We start from the raw sequence: 18,035 nt of genomic DNA on the forward strand, positions 1-18,035 counted from the left end.
AATTCTCATGATGATTAAGTCAAAAGTCATCTATGCAATGCCCGGACTGAGTAGGCAACCAACAAATGGGGGCCTGATGCTCATAGCCTTCCCTTCCAGTTATCTGAGTTTATTCTAGAGGTTTTCCTGACAGGATTATCCTGGCCCTGGTCCACAATCCTTGCTTCTTCTCTGGCTCTTGGTCCTCTCTCATTTTGTGGACGTTTTGGGTCCCGTTATCTTGATTTTACATTCTGTTGTTGTGATTCTAGTTCTGGTGGGTGACTCACCCTATCCCTACCATTCCCGCTCAGCTCAGGATAGAGCCCCACCTGTTAGGTCCTCTCATAGCCAGCCTTGTGAACTTGGCAAAACCATTTAAGGTCCTGAACCACACCTGTGCTTCTTTATAGCCCATGCCTGTCAGATCAAAACATAATGATCCAGTTGAGGGAAGAGATGGCGTTTTGCTTGCACGTGTCACAAAAAGATGGAAAATTTAAAGCAATGAACAGAGAAACCTGGGAAAGCCATGGCTTTTTTTTTTCCTCCCAAAAAGAATCTTCACTGTCAAAAAGAGTAAGGCAAAAATATACAATTCAAAGCCCTGAGAGGCAGAATTATCTCTAAGGAGAACACTTTTAATTTTGGATGTCAGTGATTCTTTCATAGATTTTGGGCTTTTGAATGAATTTGTTCAGCTGGAACCTAGGGAAACCTGGCTGCATGAGAAATTAATTATACACATAAAAGTTCGAATATGAGTAACTTTATTATCTTAATATAGCTATTGTTTTTAGACAATTAAGTAATACATGTTTATTGTACAAAATGTAGAAAATATCGGGGCACCTGGCTGGCTCAATTGGTAGAGACACTTGATCTCGTGGTCGTGAGTTTGAGCCCCATGTTGGGTGTAGAGATGACTTACAAATAAAATCTTTAAAAAAATCTAGAAAATATAAACCCTCTAAAGAGAAAAAATCCAGGAAAAATCCTAACATTTTGATGTATTTCCTTGTGATTGATTTTTCTTTATAAAATTTAGACCATATTTCATCCACAGTTTTATATTCTACTCTTTGCACCTAACAGCATCTCTTGAGTGTTTTTCTACATCCTAAAGACTCCTTTATTTTTTTAAAGTTTCATTTATTTAGGTAATTTCTGCACCCTATGTGGGGTTTGAACTCATGATCCCGAGATCAAGTGTCGCATGTTCTTCTGGCTGAGCTAGCCAGGCATCCCTAAAATTTTATCTATCATCTATCCATCTGTCTGTCTGTCTATCTACCTATGTATCTATCTGTCATCTATCTAATGTCTACATCCAGTGTGTGTCTCGAACTCACTACCCTGAGGTCAAAGGTCACATGCTCTTCCTACTGACCAGCCAGGCACCCCCTTAAATACTCCTTTAAAATGTTATTTTAATGACTTCTTATCATTCCATTGAATGACCAGGTTATGATTTATTCATCTAACCCCTGTTGTTGGACATTTGTGAATCCCGTTACAAATAAGTACTTCAATGTAAATATTTGAACCTTCATTTTTGAGCATGGATCCAATTAGATTCTCTTTTGAGCACGTTACATTCCCAAGGTCCTCTGGCTACTTGTGGAGCTCTGATTGCTGTTCATGCTGCGCCACTGGGGTCGACTGCAGTGGGGCTAAATGACCACAGATGCTTTGGGTGGATGGTTCTCCCTGGCAGAACTATTTTTATTCCCTTCTAGGAGGGGGCGCCTCCCAGGGAGTTTAACTGCTTGGCACACGTGAAATGGTAACTTGACAAAGGCTTGCTGCTTGTTATGAACGAGCTTCTTTCTGTGTGTCAGCTCCTGCAGGCTGTGGCTGTGGGAGCTCCCTGTAATGAAGTGCCCCGGGGCAGTGCCCCCAAGTCCCACGTCGGTCTTTGTTGGCAAGTAATTCCCTTTCTGAGGCGAGGTGCTTGCAAGGCCTGTGGGAAATGGAGGAGTGGAAATTGGCACCCCTAAGGCTCTCTCTGGTGAGACTGCTCTGCGATGCCAAGTTGGAGTCTGGGGTTGGTTGGGTGAGCCCTGGCCATGCTGTGGGGAGCCAGGGTGTGTGTGTGTGTGTGTGTGTGTGTGTGTGTGTGTGTGTGAGAGAGAGAGAGAGATGGGTAAACAAGGTCTTCAACCCCTGAAATTCTCTGGTGCTTTCCAAAGATTATATACATTTTTCTTTTTTTTAAATTTTTTTTTCAACGTTTTTAATTTATTTTGGGACAGAGAGAGACAGAGCATGAACGGGGGAGGGGCAGAGAGAGAGGGAGACACAGAATCGGAAACAGGCTCCAGGCTCCGAGCCATCAGCCCAGAGCCTGACGCGGGGCTCGAACTCACGGACCGCGAGATCGTGACCTGGCTGAAGTCGGACGCTTAACCGACTGCGCCACCCAGGCGCCCCACATTTTTCTTTTTAATGCGATGATTCCTCTTTGCAGTAGTCTGCTCAGGTGCCAGAGCAAAATACCACAGCCTGGGGGGCTTCAACAACAAAAGTCTATTTTCTCACTGTTCTGGAGGCCGGAAGTTCCAGATCAAAGTGCTGGTCATTTAGGTTCCTGATAAGGGCTCTCTTCCTTGTTTATAGATGGCTTTGTCCTCAAATGGCTTTTCCTCTGGGCCAAGAGAAAAGAGAGATCAAGAGAAAGATTAAGACATTGAGAGAGAGAGAGGGAGGGAGACAGAGACTTCTTCCTTTTAATTTTTTTAATTATTATTTTTTTTATGAAGCTACCAGTTCTACCAGGCCTAATCCTTATGACTTTATTTAAACTCTGTTACCTCCTGGGGCGCCTGGGTGGCTCAGTCAGTTGAGTGTCCGACTTCGGCTCAGGTCATGATCTCGCGGTCCGTGAGTTCGAGCCCTGCGTCGGGCTCTGTGGTGACAGCTCAGAGCCTGGAGCCTATTTCAGATTCTGTGTCTCCCTCTCTCTGACCCTCTCCCGTTCATGCTCTGTCTCTCTCTGTCTCAAAAATGAATAAATATTAAAAAAAAAAATAATCCTTTAAAAAAAAATAAACTCTGTTACCTCCTGAAGACCCTATCTATAAATACAGTCACATTGAAGGTTAGGGTTTCAACTTATGAATTTTGGGGGTGTGCAAACATTCAGTCCATAACATTGTTACCCACTGCTCTATTTTTTTCCTATAACATTCATCGTCTTCTACAATACTACATGACTTATTTTTTTATTAAGTTGGTTATTATTTGTCTCTCACTACTAGAATATAAGCTCTATGAGGTCAGGAATCTTTCTTGGTTTTTCACTTATGTTTCTTCAGGAACCTAGGAGAGTGCTTGCACATGCAAATGTGGAAGAAATGAATGAGGTCAGCAACCATAGCTGTCAAGGTGAGAAGAGAGAGAGAGAGCTAGAACTACTGGTAATAAACAGAAAATTCCAGGAAATAGCAATATCTAGGAAGGGAAACTGGGGCCTGTCCTGTCCTATCCCAGAACTACTAATGCCCTGTCCAGCAACATGTGGATAATTGCACTTGATCAGGAAGATGGGGAGGAGACACTCCACATCATGGTCCAAACTTGGGTTCTGTTAAATTGTTACGGGGATTGTGCTGTCTTAATATGCTTGGGCTGCCACCAAAAATCCCATCAACTGTGTGGCTTAAAAAAATAGAAATTTAATTTCTCACAGTTCCGTAGGCGAAGTCCAAGATCGTTGTGCTGGAATGATTGAGTTCTGATGAGAACTAGCTTCCTGGCTCAAGGGTGACCACTTTCTCTTTGTCCTCATGTGGCAGAGACAGAGAGAGGGGGGCGAGCTTTGTGATGTCTAATCCCATCATGGGGACACCACCCTTATGACCTCATCTAAACCTAAATACCTCTCCAAGGCCCGTCTCCAAATACTATCACATTGGGTTTGGAACTTCGACATGTGAATTTTGAGGGGACACAAACAGTCCCTAACAGATGATGGAACTGGTGATCAAACACTTACAGGATCCAGAGATGAGATGTCAGGTCAGGGAGTAGAACACGATACTGTCCACGTAGACCACGACTCCTCAGTCCAGGAGGTGAACATCTAGAAAGCGTCAGAGTATCACGTTAGCCAGATGCCATCACAGTGCACCCATATTGGTCAAATCCTACTGGCACTATAAAGTGCACCCAGAATGGTCAAAGCCTGCCTGGGAGGCTGTTAGTCACTCATGGTATTTCCAGATCTTGTGGAATTGTAGTCCTTAAGAGGTCTAAACTGATACAATTACGTGTGCCACGATTTTGGGTGAATGATTAGGTTGGGTTTCCTTTTCTTTTCATTTATGAAAATATCCGGGAGCTTTTGGAGAACAAGGGCAGAGTCTGAGAAGTGGATAGCATGCTGTTTAAAATGTTGTGGCTTTAAAAAGTAGTTTAATACTTATGAGAGAGAAATTATCACGTAAAAATATCTTCGCTATTCCCACCAGTAGCTTTTTGCAGATGCGCTTTGGAATTATTTTCCAGGGGCACCTGGGTGGCTCAGTCGGTTGAACGTCCGACTTCGGCTCAGGTCATGATCTTGTGGTAAGTTCGAGCCCCGCGTCGGGCTCTGTGCTGACAGCTCAGAGCCTGGAGCCTGCTTCGGATTCTGTGCCTCCCTCTCTCTCTGCCCCTCCCCTGCTCATGCTCTGTCTCTCTCTCTCTCTGTCAAAACTAAATAAGCATCAAAAAAATTATAAAAAAAAAAGAATTATTTTCCAAGTTGCAATGAAAGATTGAGATTTTGGTAGGAACTGTTTTAAATCTATGAATGACTTTGTAAAGCATTGGCATTTTTATAGAATTGAATTGTTTCATTCAGGAATATGGTGGGTTTCTATATCTTCTCAGGTCATTTGTGTCTCTCGATAAACTTTTGTAGTTTTCTTCATATAAAGCCTTCGCTTTCTTTGTAACTAATCTGTTAACTGCTATTCTATCAGAATGTATTGATTCTTATCTATTTTTAGTTTATTAAGTTTTCAGTCCTACTATCCACATATAATACTCATTTTGCATTCTCCTTTGCAATTGTAACTTAAAAAAATTTTTTTTATTTTTAAAGTTTATTTATTTTGAGAGAGACAGAGACAGAGTAAGTGGGGGAGGGGCAGAGAGAGAGAGAGAGGGAGAGAGGGAATCCAGGCAGGCTCTGTGCTGCCGGCGCTGAGCCCGACATGGGGCTCAAACCCATGAAACTGCGAGGTCGTGACCTGAGCTGAAACCAAGAGTCGGGTGCTTAACCAACTGAGCCAGCCAGGCACCCCTGCACTTGCTGTGACTCTTAATTTCTGGTGCCTACTCTACTCTTGCCCCTCAACGTATTAACCGGTGGTGGTAGAGAGAGCACATTTGTTTTGGTCCTGACTTTATGAGAATATGTATTGTGTGCCAGTCCATCCTGGCCTGTTTGCCCTCAGATTTGTGCTTTGACTTTCCTTGCTCTGTTGTGCTGCCGGGGACTGACATTTGCAGGCTGCGTATCCCCAGGCCCCCGTGTCAGCTGGTGTCCATCTGGGTTCCACCAGTGGGAGTTTCTAGCAAAAGACTGGTGAGCCGAAGACAGGGTATTTCTCCTGTGTTCTCTGCCACGGGTAGCAACTCCAGCAGCAGTGACGTCTGGTTTCATGGCTCCAGCTCTGGCCAGAAAGATGTCTCCATAGTTTCAGCTTCTGCTGGGTGAACCTGGTCCCCAGGCTCAGAGAATACTCTTTGCTCTTTTTATTCTACCAAGGAGGCTGCCCTCCGTCCGCAGTAGGAGAGCCCCTGTCCTAGACCGTATGTTTTTTTAGGGCCCACGTATCACAAACACAAAAAGTCACTGTCCTGGAGAACGCATGGTTGCCCTTCTGTCTTGGGATCTGGCGGCCATCGGTACTGGCACAGCGTGGCCCAAACAGCTGCTCTTCTGGTTAACACAGTTCAGGCCCCAAGGACATGCTTTTCTGAAACTCTTGCCCTCAGAACAAAAAACATCTGCATCTAAATGCCTTTAAGTTTTGTGGGTTGTGTTGCTGCTGATACGGTGTTAGCTACTGCTTTGGAGCACAGAAAGGGTGTGAGGGTGGAGGCACTTTGATAAAAAAAAAAGATGAAATGATTAACTTGTCAGATCCTTCCTCCCAGGTAGCTTGCACGCAGATTTTTGAATAAGGAAGCGTCACTTCCCAGCAGCGATGGGCATCCATTTTCCTGCTTCCTTTTGTGTTCCAGTTCATGGTTCTGGAGTTACATATGAATTAGGGTGGTATTTTGAACAGTTGCACACAGTAACTGAGGCACATTTTGCAAGATTATGTTCTTGCAATTCGTATTCCTCTTAAACCATAAGTGTATTTCTAGACCTAACCTAGATTTTGGCCTAAAATCCAGAAACATTCTTTATAGCACATATATAACATAGTTTGAATTTGTTGCTAGAGATGTGGCCTCAACTGAGCCAATAGGCATGCAGTTCTTTGGAGGAATTGAAAGATTATTTATATATCTTGAATCTATCCATAGACAAGACACATTTAAATTTGGCCTTATAGCCACTTAAGACACACAATGTGGGGCATCTGGTGGCTCAGTCACCTAAGCTTCTGACTCTGGATTGTGGCTCGGATCATGATCTCACAGTTCATGAGTTCAGACCCCGTGTCACCACAGAGCCTGCTTGGGATTCTCTCTCTCTCGTCTCTCTCTGCCCTTCCCTGGCTCTCGTGTGCACGTTCTCTCTCTCTTTCTCTCAAAATAAATAAATAAATGTTAAAAAAAGACACACAATGGAAATGCTGACTAAAGCCATTAAATTTAATTTAGGAAGGATGTAAGATATATTAGGAAAGCTAAATGAAACAATAGAATGTCCTCAAATCTAGAGCAAGAATGTGGTCTTTGTGGAAGATAAAATTAATTTAGGACTTGTGCTGTCCACAATTTTTTGATACAAACTATTACTTGCTATTAATGGTATAAGCAAAAGAAAACCTAAGTTTGGTGATTTCTCACTTAAAGGGATTAAAAATACTTTTAAATTTTAAAGAAAATGGTTTTCTAAATAAAAATACAGTGCATATGCGATCAAATGTGATATCCTAATAAAATATAAGAGAATTAGAACAAGGAAATGCAAATGTTTTCATGACTTTAGAGAAGAGGCTTCATGTACAAATAAACCAAAGTAATGTCTGTAGTAACTATTTTCCGACTGTTATAGATCAAGATGTGGTCTTGACTGTGGAGAGATTTGAACAAATTAATCAATGGACTGCAATTTTTGGTATTTTTCATTCTAGCACTGGAATATTTGAAAGAAAACTGAATAGGTATTGTGGATCTACATATTACTTTGACAGTAAAAATCATGGCATATATGATAATGTTTTACATGATAAAAGTAATATTTTTTGCATTTTTTGCATTAACAATAACTTGTCATAGGTGATCGTTACAGTGCTTGAATATAACATACAAAATCCCAAATATAAGTATTGTTTTAAGAATTTGTGGGCGCCTGGGTGGCTCAGTTGGTTGAGCTTCCGACTTCGGCTCAGGTCATGATCTCATGGTCTGTGAGTTCCAGCCCCGCGTTGGGCTTCTTCCTGACAGCTTGAAGCCTGGAACCTGCTTCGGATTCTGTGTCTTCCTCTCTCTCTGCCCCTCCTCCATTCATGCTCTGCCTCTCTCTGTCTCAAAAATAAATAAACATTAAAAAAATTAAAAAAAAAAGAATTTTATTGACATTCCAATAGAAGTGTTACTGCTTCAGTAGGGTGAAGTTTCTCCAAATTGGAAATAATTAAAAAAAAAAACAAAAACAAACCCAAAACTATCCTGGGTGGCTCAGTCGGTTAAGTGTCCGACTTCAGCTCAGGTCGTGATCTTGCCTTTTGTGAGTTTGAGCCCCGTATCAGGCTCTCTGCTGTCAGCATGGAGCCCACTTCGGATCTTCTCTCTCCCTCTCTCTCTGCCCCTTCCTCGCTGGTTCTCTCTCTCTCCAAGTAAATAAATAAGCTAAAAAAAAAAAAAAAAAGAACTATTTAAAAACTACAGGGAATCAAAAGCAGTTGTCAAAAACATTTGACATTACCATCAATAGAATATAAAGTTATGTGAAAATCTTGATTATAACAGAATGATTTTTCTGAAATAAAAGTCAAGAAAAATAACTCTTATGATACGTGTTTTGTTGTAAATTATAAGTGCCTTTATTTTATTACTCACCTGTGCATTGCTGATCCATCAACACATGAGCAGTCATAATTTGGTTGTCTTTGATAATTTTGCCAAATTGTATTCATACTCAAATATAACTTTACACACATTTGAAAATTGGTCATCACAAAGGTATGTGTAAGGTAGGAGGTTGGAACATCGTTATTTAACAATTCATCATTTGACTTACACCTATAAACATTCAGGTACATGAGATGCGGGCTGCGTTTGTAAGCTTGCCCTGGGCTCTTTGTTGGGGCCAAGCCTGCCTCGTGGTGGTAGTGGCTTCCCGCTGCCAGCTTCCTGTTGTCTGCTTGGCTCCTTGGTTCTTCTATCACTCTTTAATTTTGCACAAATAAACAGATACATATATATTGGCTTATGACCCCCTTTTTCCTGTATTTTTTTTCAAGATTTTATTTATATTTTTTTATTAAAAAAATCTTAAAATCTTTATTTATTTTTGAGAGAGAGAGAGAGAGAGACAGAGTGTGAGTGGGGGAGAGCAGAGAGAGAGGGAGACACAGAATCCGAAGCAGCCTCCAGGCTCTGAGGGTCCTCGTAGAGCCCGATGTGGGGCTTGAACTCGCGAACCATGAGATCATGACCTGAGCTGAAGTTGGACGCTTAGCCAACTGAGCTACCCAGGCGCCCCAAGATTTTATTTTTAAGTAATTTCTGCACTCACCGTGGGGCCCCAACCCATGACCCTGAGATCAAGAGTCACTCACCCCATTGACTAGCTAGGTGCCCCTGTCCCCTTCTATTTTACATGAAAGGTAGAATTGTAGGTTGAAGAGTGTCCTCCCAGAACCTCTGTTGAAGTCCTAACCCCTATGACTTTGAAATGTGACCTTATTTAGAAATAGTGTCATAGTAGAGGTAATTGATTCAGATGAGGTCAGGCTGGAATAGGGTAGGCTTATGTTCCAGTATGACTGGTGTTCTTTTTTTTTTTTTTTAAATTTTTTTTTTAATGTTTATTTATTTTTGAGACAGAGAGAGACAGAGCATGAACAGTGGAGGGTCAGAGAGAGAGGGAGACACAGAATCAGAAGCAGGCTCCAGGCTCCGAGCTGTCAGCACAGACCGGACCGTGAGATCATGACCTGAGCGAAGTCGGACGCTCAACCGACTGAGCCACCCAGGTGCCCCATGACTGGTGTTCTTATAAGAAGAGAGACATTTGGCAACAGAGGAAGGATGTTGTGAGAAAAGACAGTCATGTGATGACAGAGGCAGAGATCAGAGTAAGCCAAGGAATGTCAGGGATTTCTAGCAGATACTAGAAGCTAGAAGCTTCTTCTAGAAGCTAGAAGAGGCAAGGAAGGATTCTCCCCTCCAGGTTTCAAAGGGAGCATGGTCCTGACAACACCTTGATGTTGTACTCCCAGTCTCTAGAAATGCGTGACAATAAATTTCTGACATTTTAGGATACCTGATTTGCGGTGCTTTGTCATAGAAGCCCTAGGATATGGGCAGCATACCAAAACTGCTCTTTGCCCCATGTGCCAGTGTTTCTACAGGCTAGATACCTACAAGTAGAACTGCTGGATCGAAACAAACATCTCTCGTCTTCACAGCTACTCCAAATTGCCCTCCTGAGTGGCGGTATCGGTTTATGCTCCCACCAGCAGAGCACAAGAGCTTGTTTCCTTATGCCCTGGCCAACACTTGACATTAACAGACACATAAACACTTTTTCCAATGGATGGGTAAAAAAGAAGCACTTAAAAAAAATTGTATTCTCCGATTACTAGAGGGGTTGAGTGTTTTTTTTTTTTGTATGTTAATATTCCATTTGAATTTTTCTTCTGTAAATTTTCTTAAAAAAATTTTTTTAACGCTTATTCCTTTTTGAGAGACAGAGACAGCATGAACGGGGGAGGGGCAGAGAGAGAGGGAGACACAGAATCTGAAGCAGTCTCCAGGCTCTGAGCTGTCAGCCCAGAGCCTGACACGGGGCTTGAACTCGTGAATGGTGAGATCATGACCTGAGCCTAAGTCGGACGCTTAACCGACTGAGCCACCCAGGTGCCCCTATAAATTTTCTTTTTAAGACCTTTGATCATTTTTCTGTTGTGTCATTTAAAACAGTTTTTTTTTTTAATGTTTATTCATTTTCAAGAGACAGAGACAGAGCATGAGTGGGGAAGGGGCAGGGAGAGAGGGGGAGACACAGAATCCGAAGCAGGCTCCAGGCTCTGAGCTGTTAGCACAGAGCCTGAGGTGGGGGCTGAACCTACCACCTGTGAGATCATGACCTGAGCTGAAACCAAGAGTCAGTCACTTAACTGACTAAGCCACCGAGGCACCCCTAGGAAGAGGTTTTAAATATCCAGAATGTTTGTTGGCTTTAACTGGTTGTCTTTTTAGCTTCTAGTGAGAGGATCAAATGACATTTATTTGACCTATTGATATGAGGCACCTGTAATTGTATGGACTTTCAAAAGCAGAGCAGTTAAGTATTTTATGGACAAGAGGAAGAATGCCAATGGGGAGAGGGGCTTTTTAAAACAAGTTTAGAGGGCTGCTTGGTTAGAACAGAGGGCCTAAGGGAGTGTAATGGCCAGTTTTAGAAAATAGGCTGAAGGGCACCTGGGTGGCTCAGTCTGTTGAGGATCTGACTCACTTTTGGCTCAGGTTATGATCCCAGGGTTGTGGGATTGAGACCCACAATGGGCTCTGCAGCGTGGAGCCTCCTTAAGACTCTCTCTCTCTCTCTCTCTCTCTCTCTCTCTCTCTCTCTCTCTCTCCCCCTGCCCTTAACTCCCCACCCTGAACTCCCTCCCCTACCTCAACTCCCTCCCCTCCCTCAGTGTGCACATACTCTCTCTCTCTTAAAAAAAAAAAAAAAAAAAAAAGGTGTGCCTGGGTGACAGTCAGTTGTGTCTGACTTTGGCTCAGGTCATGATCTCATGGCTTGTGGGTTTGAGCCCCATGTCGGGCTCTGTGCTGACAGCTCAGAGTCTGGAACCTGCTTCAGATTCTGTGTCTCCCTCTCTCTCTGCCCCTTCCCCGCTTGCACTCTGTCTCTCTGTTTCTCTCTCAAAAATAAACATTAAAAAAAAATAAAATAAAAAATGAAAAAAAATAGGTTGAAGCCTTTGTGACACCTTGTATGGGGGTGTAACTCTTTACACCTTGTAAAGAGTTTGAGCTTCACTGTACAGGCAAGATGAAATTCCTGCAGGGGCACCTGGGTGGCTCAGTTGGTTAAGTGTCCGACTTCCGCTCAGGTCATGATCTCATGGTTCATGGGTTCAAGCCCTGAGTCGGGCTCTATGATGACAGCTCAGAGCCTGCAGCCTGTTTCAGATTCTGTCTCCGGCTCTCTGCCCCTCCCCCGCTTGTATACAACTCTGTCTCTCTGTCTCTAAAATAAATAAACATTAAACAAAAATAAAGAAAGATGAAATTCCTGAAGAATTTTGGGTAAAGGATAACTGCAGAATATAAGAAGATCAACATGGTGGTGTGGTGGAGGAAGAAGACTATAAAGTCAGGAGAGGACTTAGATGGCTAGGGGTGAGATGAAAATGGCCTTTTGCTATAATGACCTTACCAAGGAAGAAAAGAAGGAAAGTTGCTAAACACACAAATGTGGCTCTGTGATGAGTGGAGATACAGGGAGAAGAGCAGCTATTCAAGCATAAATACTAGCATGTCACACACTGGAGGAATTGTGTCAGGAGGGCAAAAGTGGAAGATAACTCGTGGGTTTCAAGTAATGTCCAAGTTGTGCAAAGTTAATTAGGAAAACAGGAGTAAGTGTATAGAGCAAATGATGGCATATTGATAGATGGCATGGGAAAGCACACCTCATCAACTTTTATTTTGCTTCCAATAGACAAGGTCAAGGAGAGTGATTTTTAGACTGAAGGTAGGGTGTAGGGTAGATCAAATATGATAACTAAAGATAGCTCCCAATGGGTGAAGAAATTATAGGAAAGCATCTATCTGCTTTGGGTGAACTGTAACCCAGGAAAGAGAACTTTTTTTTTTAATTTTTTTTAACGTTTATTTTTTTATTTTTGAGACAGAGAGAGACAGAGCATGAACGGGGGAGGGGCAGAGAGAGAGGGAGACACCGAATCAGAAGCAGGCTCCAGGCTCTGAGCCCGACGCGGGGCTCAAACTCACGGACCGTGAGATCATGACCTGAGCCAAAGTCGGACGCTTCACCGACTGAGCCACCCGGGCGCCCCAAGAGAACTTTTAATGATATCTCTGTATCTCTGTTGTTGACCTTAGAGAAAGCTTGGAGAATGTGAACACTGGTTAGCGAAAGGGGGAGGTTGTGTGTGAGCAAATGAAATTCCAAATTTCAACAATGTGGATTTCACAAACTGCAAACCAATGATTTTAATGTTATTTTGGGGCAAGATCCTAGAACAGCATTCAGAAAGGATGAGTTGTAGAAGAGATCCTGGAAGAGAAAGTGAGGATTATTAGAACTTTATATGGGTCATGTGGAAACATGACTGACCGTGTTTTTTCTTTATCGGTTGACTTCACGGTTAGACCAAGGAGCCCTGCTGGATACAAGAAGCGCTAATAATCAGGAAGCATCAGAAAGCCTGGAGCAGCGAGCTCAAGGAGAAAAAAAAAAATCAAGGGGGTATTTAGTCTGGAGGGAAGAAGGCTTAGGGAGAACATGATGGCCAAGGTCAAGTATAAGAAGGACCATTAAATGGGAGAGGAGTCAGGTATCTGTGGGCTTCTCAAAGGCCAATGGGTAGGATTACAGGGATCTAGGATGAGACTCAGTATAAGGAAGGACTGTCTAACCATTTATACCACCTGAGAGTGGAACAGGGTACTTGCCAAGAGAGTGATTTCCCTATCACTGCAAGTATGCAAGCAGAAGCTGGCCAATTACTTTTTTGGGAAATGTTCTAGGAGAGATTCATGCATTTTTGTGTGGTAAACTCTAAAGTCCCTTCCAATTTTGGGATTCTCTGATCCTAGGACAGTGTAGGTTCAAATCGGAAGGACTAGGTTGGAAACAGTGATGCCATAGCTAACAGGGTGGAAGGAACTGGAAGAAGGCAGAGGGAAGAAACATAGATCACTCAATTAAGAAAAGAAGGTCAAGTGGTTGTATAGTCTGGAGGAGGAATCCTCCCTCCTTTTAGCACCAAAGACCAGGCTCTTCCCAAATGGAGTAGTGCTGTCCAGGAAAACCGCATTTCCAAGGAGGCCTCAAAACAACATCTTTAAAAGGCTGTGGGGATGTCACCAAGGCCAAAGTTTTCAAGATAGAATTTTAATGATGTTGGGAAAAGAGGAGGACAATGTTCCATTTAGGGCCCTTCCCACAGCAGGGCCCTAATCACAGGACGGCCCAGGAGGGCCATGGGAGAAGGGACAAGGCACATCAGTGGAAGCAGGCCTAAGGCACAGGCCTGGAGAAAAGTTGCAAAGGAAGAACAAGAAAGGGACGGAATAATGGAAGAGGGAGGACAGATACAGATAAAAGGAACAGGTACCTTCATTGCCAGATGGGTAACCTCCTGGGTTTCCAGGGGGCTCCAGGGCACCTCTTGGAAGTGGTTCTCGGGGGAGGGGAGAGCTGGTAATCAGGAGAGTGAGGCTCTAATGTGGATGTGCCCCTACTTGCTGAGTGACCTTGTAGGTATCATGTCACCTTTCTGCCTCCTCCCTGTGGTCAGACACAGACATCCTGTTAGGCTGGAAGTGCTCTGGGCTTTCCAGAATAAAGTAGCTCTGGGAATTTCAGACTGCAAGTCTGCAAGTGTGCGAAGTGTTTGCGCTTGTTTCCAGATTTTCATGGCTGGGGGAGAGGGAACGGGTGAGGGTAGACAGGAAAGGTGAGACCACCTTGTGGCCAAGTCTCTGGGCTCCGCCTCACCGTCCTAGAGAACCCAGGGGACCGGGAGGCGGCCAACGGCGTGTGCCTGATAGCCCCTCGGCCAGCCGGGCCCCCTAGAACCCGGCGGACATCCTCAGGCTCTGCTGTCCCTTTCAGCAAAACCCATTGCCGCATCCAGGGACCGAAGGCGAGGCACGCCCCTCCCCCACTAGATGGCACTGAAACGCCTCGTTCCCGATTTTCAAACTGCAGGGAGGATGAAAAAAGACAAAAAGAATATGGTGGAGGTGCGCTCTTTCTGGCTCGCAGGCCGCGTTGTGCAAAGCAGGGTGCCGGACACATTTTCCCCCCGCAGGGCAGCTCTTTACCCCGCGGTGCGGGCCCCCAGCTTTGGAGTAAGGGTGAAAATGAGGGGCGAGCATTGCAAAGAAAAAACCAGGCTTTCAACCTGGGAGGGAGGCTCCCAGCCTTTGCGGCGCGGTCTCACGTGAGCCGGGCGGTGGGGGTGGCGGGCGTTTCTGGGATGAACTGGGGCTCCCTTGGGGCCCACCCACCCGCACTGCTTCCCAGCGCCCCCGCTAAGCCTAAATCCAGCAGCCACCCAGATGAGGACAGGCCCGCACCGAGGTTTCATTTAACCCCACCTCCCCTCCTCAAAGCGCGAGCCCCCCGGCGTTTTCAAAATATCTATTAAGCACCCCCCCACACACACCCATTAAAATTCTCTTCCTCTGGTCTTGAAAGGATCAGTCAGTTTCCTTTTTTTCTTTCCTGCTGGGGAGGGAGGTGGTGGCAGGTGGAGGTGGGTGTGTGTCGGGGGGTCTGGCGCTGGCGTGGGGCTAGACTTGGGTTGGCCGTGGCAACCCCAGCGACGCGCCCGGCCCCCGGGGGGGGGGGACTGCTGGAGCTAGCAAGGTAGCGCCTGTGGCTTTCTGGGCAAAACAAAGATCTAACGTGATCCTAGATTCCAGCGACAAAACTGGGGACGCAGGAACTTCCTCAGCCCCTCTGAACGCCGACTCCGCAATAAGCAGTCTTGAAAGAACTGGGGTCGATGTGAGGGAATTTTCTACCACCAAAAAGAGATAAACGGGAGAAGGGGGCAACATCCCTAAATTTATAATAATGCACGGAAACATGCTACATGCCACATGTATGTATATGTGCATAAATATGGATATGGTTGGGCACATACCTATCCAGACACCATTGACTTGCCTGGTCAGAGACTCAGGCTTAGACATCTCGTGCCTGGGAAATGGTGCAGTTTATCTTTAAGGATGCTAGAAAAATAAGAGATGAGGCTCACGTTGCACGGATGACATCACTAGCTTTTGGCTGCGCGCTCCGTGTTCTCGTCTGTGGGTTTTAGCCAAAGCTGCAGCGCCCGGCGCCCGAGCGAGCGAGCGCGGCAGCGGCTTCCTCCGGCGCCCGCACCCGGGCGATGCGATTTCCCGAGCACCCCGGGCGCAGCCTGGGCTCTGGCTCCCCACCACCCGCCGAGCCCGCGAGGCCCCGGAGCCGCCGCGGCTAGAGGAGGAGGCAGGGAGGGGAAGCCCAGCGCCCCAGCCTCCCTCCCCCACCCTCGCCCCATTCACCTCGGCGGCCGCCGCGCGCTGGGAGCCTGATCGCGGGACGCCGAGGCCCGGACGGGATTCTCCGCGCGCCGCCAAGTGAGCCGGCGCCTCGGCTCCTGGGTGGGCTGCGAAGAAAATGGTGCAGTCTGAGAGCGGCTGACCCCAGTTGGGCAGAGCAGACAGCTCCAGTGCCGGGCTGTGGCGGGAGAAGGGGGCGGATTGTTTTGAAGGGCCGGGACCGCTGTTTTCCTCGGTGCCTGCAGCATTTTCTTTGCACCTGAGCAGCAGGTTCCTGGGGCTACTTGGGAGCCAGATGAAGTGAGGCAGAGGCATCGCGGGAGAGGCGGGTCCGGAACCTCTCGGGTGGATACTCAGGAAGGAGACTGCGCTGGGGAGACCGGCATGACGCCCCCGGGGCTGGCTGCGGGGCTGGTGGTGAGCCCCGATCGCGCGACCTGTCCATGGTGTTGAAGGCACCGCGCGCCGAGCTCCGCGCGCGCCGCGCCGTGCGCCCTGCCGGGTGCATCCTCCTCGGCGCATCCTGTCTCTCGAGCCCGCCGGCTGCCGCCCATTCACCCCTAACCGCGGGCCGAGGCTCGTCCGGTTACGCCGTCCGGGTGACAGCGCCGTCGGCCCGAGGGGCCTCCTGAATGGCGAGGCCAGAAGCAGGACACCCGGGAGCTCGCGCGGGAAGGTTGGCCGCGACCGTGCGCCCACGGGAAGCCCGCCTCTGAGCACAGCGCGCTGGCCAGACAGCAAAGGACCTACTGGTGACCAGAGGACGGAGCTTTTCCAAAGAGCCGACCCAGAGAGGAAGAACATTTCTTGGTTTGCAGATCGGAAGGGGGACAGTCGCTGAGTGGGAGACCCAGGCGGGACTCAGGGCAGCCGGCCCTGGCATCTGGAGGTTTTCCTTCGTTGGCCGGTCTCGTCGCGGGTGCTGGAGTTCATTCTGTCGTCGCGCAGCAACTCGTGATAGCCCCCACCCCCTCACCCCAAGAAAAGGCCAGGCGAGTGGGTCCCGTCGCCACCCTGCACAAAGAAAGCCCAACAGTCTCACTGCAGCCGAGGGCACTGGGTGTTTAGTTTCTGGCCCGAGGGCAGCGGCGCCTGAAGTCCGGCTGTGTGCCGACGCGGCCGGTTCGGGGCAGTGGCTTCCTGCTGGGCAGGGAGGGGGCGGGAGGCGGTCTTGTCCGCTCGCCGCCGCCGGAGGCTGCACCTGCCCCCCCGGAGGATGCCCAGAAGCCAGCCGGAGCCTCCCCGGATCAGAACTTTTTAGGCTGTCCGCCCCCATCCCCGCAGTCCCTGGGCCGCGCACCGGCAGGCGGGGGCGAGGGGGCGCCGCCGCGCGAGTCCCCCTTCGGTCCCCCCTCCCCCTTGGCTCGGCCGCCCGCCCGCCGCTTTGTTCCGGGCGCGCGGAGGGAAGGCGAGGCTGCGGCGGATCATGCCCATGGTGTAGCCGCCAAGCGGAGGCATGGCTGCCGGAAGGTTACTGCTCTATACGGGCCTCTCGCTAGCGCTCTGCGCCCTCGGCATGCTGGCCGTGGCCATCTGCTCGGACCACTGGTACGAGACGGACGCCAGGAAGCACAGGGACAGGTGCAAGGCCTTCAACACCCGCCGGGTCGACCCCGGCTTCATTTACAACAACAACAACAACTTGCCGCTCCGGGCGAGCCGCTCCCGCCTGGACCGCTGGGAGGGCAAACTCCTCCGGGCCCGGAATCGCCGGCAGCTCTTCGCCATGAGCCCGGTTGACGAGTGCAGCCGGCAGTACAACTCCACCAACATGGGCCTCTGGAGGAAATGCCACCGGCAGGGCTTCGACCCCGAGATCGCAGCCCTCATTCGGAAAGGTAAGCGCGAGGCGCGAGGCGTGGCGCTGCGGAGAGCCCGGCGCCTCTAGGCCCGGCAGCCCTCTCCTCCCTTCGCCCGGCAGCCCTCTGCTCCCTTCGCCTGGCCACGGTCTCTCCGGCCTCCTGCGAACGGGAGGTCAGGTTGTCCAGGCCCTGCTGAGCCTTGGAGCGGCCAGAACTTGCCTCCCGATAGCCGGTAATGGAGGCTTACCTCTCTCTGCCCGGCCTCTTGTCTTGCGTTTGTGTGATGGGATTCCCGTGGAATATCGTGGTCCAGGGTTTTTATCCAGGATAATGCTTCATCAGTCTCTGAAAAGGGAGGGAATCTGTCGCGTTGTGTTCTTTGCAGAGGAAGCCCCTTTGAGAATGATGTGTCCGGCAGACAGCCTCCTAGTTTTAATCTTTGTTTTAGATGTTGAACCGATTCAGGAGAAACATCTCACTGAGAAGGCCATATTCACGCCACAAACGTTTGCTAAGTGCTAGTCTATACCCGGCGTGGTGCAGGCATTGGTCATATAAACATGGATAAATCACAGCCCCTGCCCCATTGTAGCTCCAGGC

General features: G+C 47.7%; 1 protein-coding gene across 1 annotated transcript in view; it reads left to right on the plus strand.

The window, feature by feature from the left end:
* The first annotated feature begins 17,089 nt into the window (after positions 1–17,089).
* Positions 17,090–18,035, plus strand: part of TMEM178B (transmembrane protein 178B) — a 366,236-nt gene continuing 365,290 nt past the window's right edge. The window contains exon 1 of the mRNA XM_047095478.1: positions 17,090–17,471. Coding sequence (XP_046951434.1) covers positions 17,090–17,471 — 382 coding nt within the window. The remainder of the gene's footprint in view (positions 17,472–18,035) is intronic.

Source organism: Lynx rufus, unplaced genomic scaffold (assembly GCF_022079265.1).
Source record: "Lynx rufus isolate CCGP_SWC_20201006 ecotype Redwood Valley unplaced genomic scaffold, mLynRuf1.p SCAF_4, whole genome shotgun sequence".
Classification (NCBI taxonomy): Eukaryota; Metazoa; Chordata; class Mammalia; order Carnivora; family Felidae; genus Lynx; species Lynx rufus.